The 1,269-nt window shown below is 36.6% G+C and overlaps 1 protein-coding gene across 1 annotated transcript in view; it reads right to left on the minus strand.

Annotated features, from left to right (window-relative positions):
• The window catches only part of MTMR12 (myotubularin related protein 12), a 30,481-nt gene that overhangs the window by 18,515 nt on the left and 10,697 nt on the right, over nucleotides 1-1,269 (minus strand). The window contains exon 7 of the mRNA XM_031557226.1: nucleotides 331-454. Coding sequence (XP_031413086.1) covers nucleotides 331-454 — 124 coding nt within the window. The remainder of the gene's footprint in view (nucleotides 1-330; nucleotides 455-1,269) is intronic.

Genomic DNA, 1,269 nt, shown 5'->3' on the forward strand with positions numbered 1-1,269 from the left:
TAACAAGTTAAGTGTCATCCTGGCTGGTTAAGTGCGACAAAGTACAGATACTAGACCCACATTATTTCAATTCCACTTTAATGTGGTATTCCTCATCCTTGGAGATAATCAGAACTATTCCGATTAAGCTTAACCTAATTTGGAAGTTAATTCTGCTTGAGCAAGGATTGCATAAAACAACCTCCCAGGTCAAAGCATATTACAAGACAAAACGTAAATCATATGCTAAAAATCAGGCATAATGCTGATGACCTTATGATGCCAAGCATTAATTTTTTTGGAAGAATAAGATGTATATCTAAATTTCATTATTAGACATGGCAAGCTTACTTTTCAGAGACTCTGTAGCCTTCATTGGTAGATACTGCTTTGTATTGCACATTCCCCCTTGTTCGCTCCAACTCATCACGCCAGTCTTCAAGAGTATCAAACATCACAGTTTGGTTTCTTCCATCTATCAGACAAATTATGTTAATTCAGATTTCGCATTTCATTTAATGCTCACTCTTTCATCACAGCTAGGAGTTTTACACTAAATATAGCATCTGAGGAATTTAGTAAGAATGAAAAATTGATTACAGCAGTTGGCCATAATCATTTCAACTAAGATTTTTCCCATACTTCCACTTAGGCACCTCAGCAACAGTTACAACAGCAGTCTGATTTAGCCACATTTCTAATTCAAAAGACACATAATTTACAGAGGAATGTCAATTGTTCTGGACACTGGTTATAATTAAACATCCTGCAAAACTGAAACGATAAGTAGTGCTAGAACTTCCATGGAAGGCAGAACTGCAGTGCCTAATAAAGACCTAGTTTCTTCCACATTTACTTCATCTCTACCTGGAGAAACTTCTTTTTCTAATGTTTGTAGTTGAAACTGAAAAGCAGTTGCAGATGAATTACCTAAGCCAACAATGTGCCCTTGCAGCAAAGAAAGCCAATGTATTTTTGGTCTGCATTAATTAAACCACTTCCCACAAACTGAATGAGCTGATTATTCCTCTCAATTCAGAACTGGAGAGGCCATTGCTGGAACAATGTATCCAGCACTGGGGTCTTCAATACAAGACAGGAACAGTACAAATCAGGTGAAGAACCACTCAGGGTTTGTTGAAACAAGAGATAAGAGCCTGAATGCTGGGATTATTCAGCTTGGAGAATAGAAAACTCTACGGCATCTAAACACATATAAACTCCTGATGGGGTAGATGGCAGAAGCAGGAATAAAGAATTTGTATATATATATATATATATATATATATA

Source organism: Meleagris gallopavo, chromosome Z (assembly GCF_000146605.3).
Source record: "Meleagris gallopavo isolate NT-WF06-2002-E0010 breed Aviagen turkey brand Nicholas breeding stock chromosome Z, Turkey_5.1, whole genome shotgun sequence".
Classification (NCBI taxonomy): domain Eukaryota; kingdom Metazoa; phylum Chordata; class Aves; order Galliformes; family Phasianidae; genus Meleagris; species Meleagris gallopavo.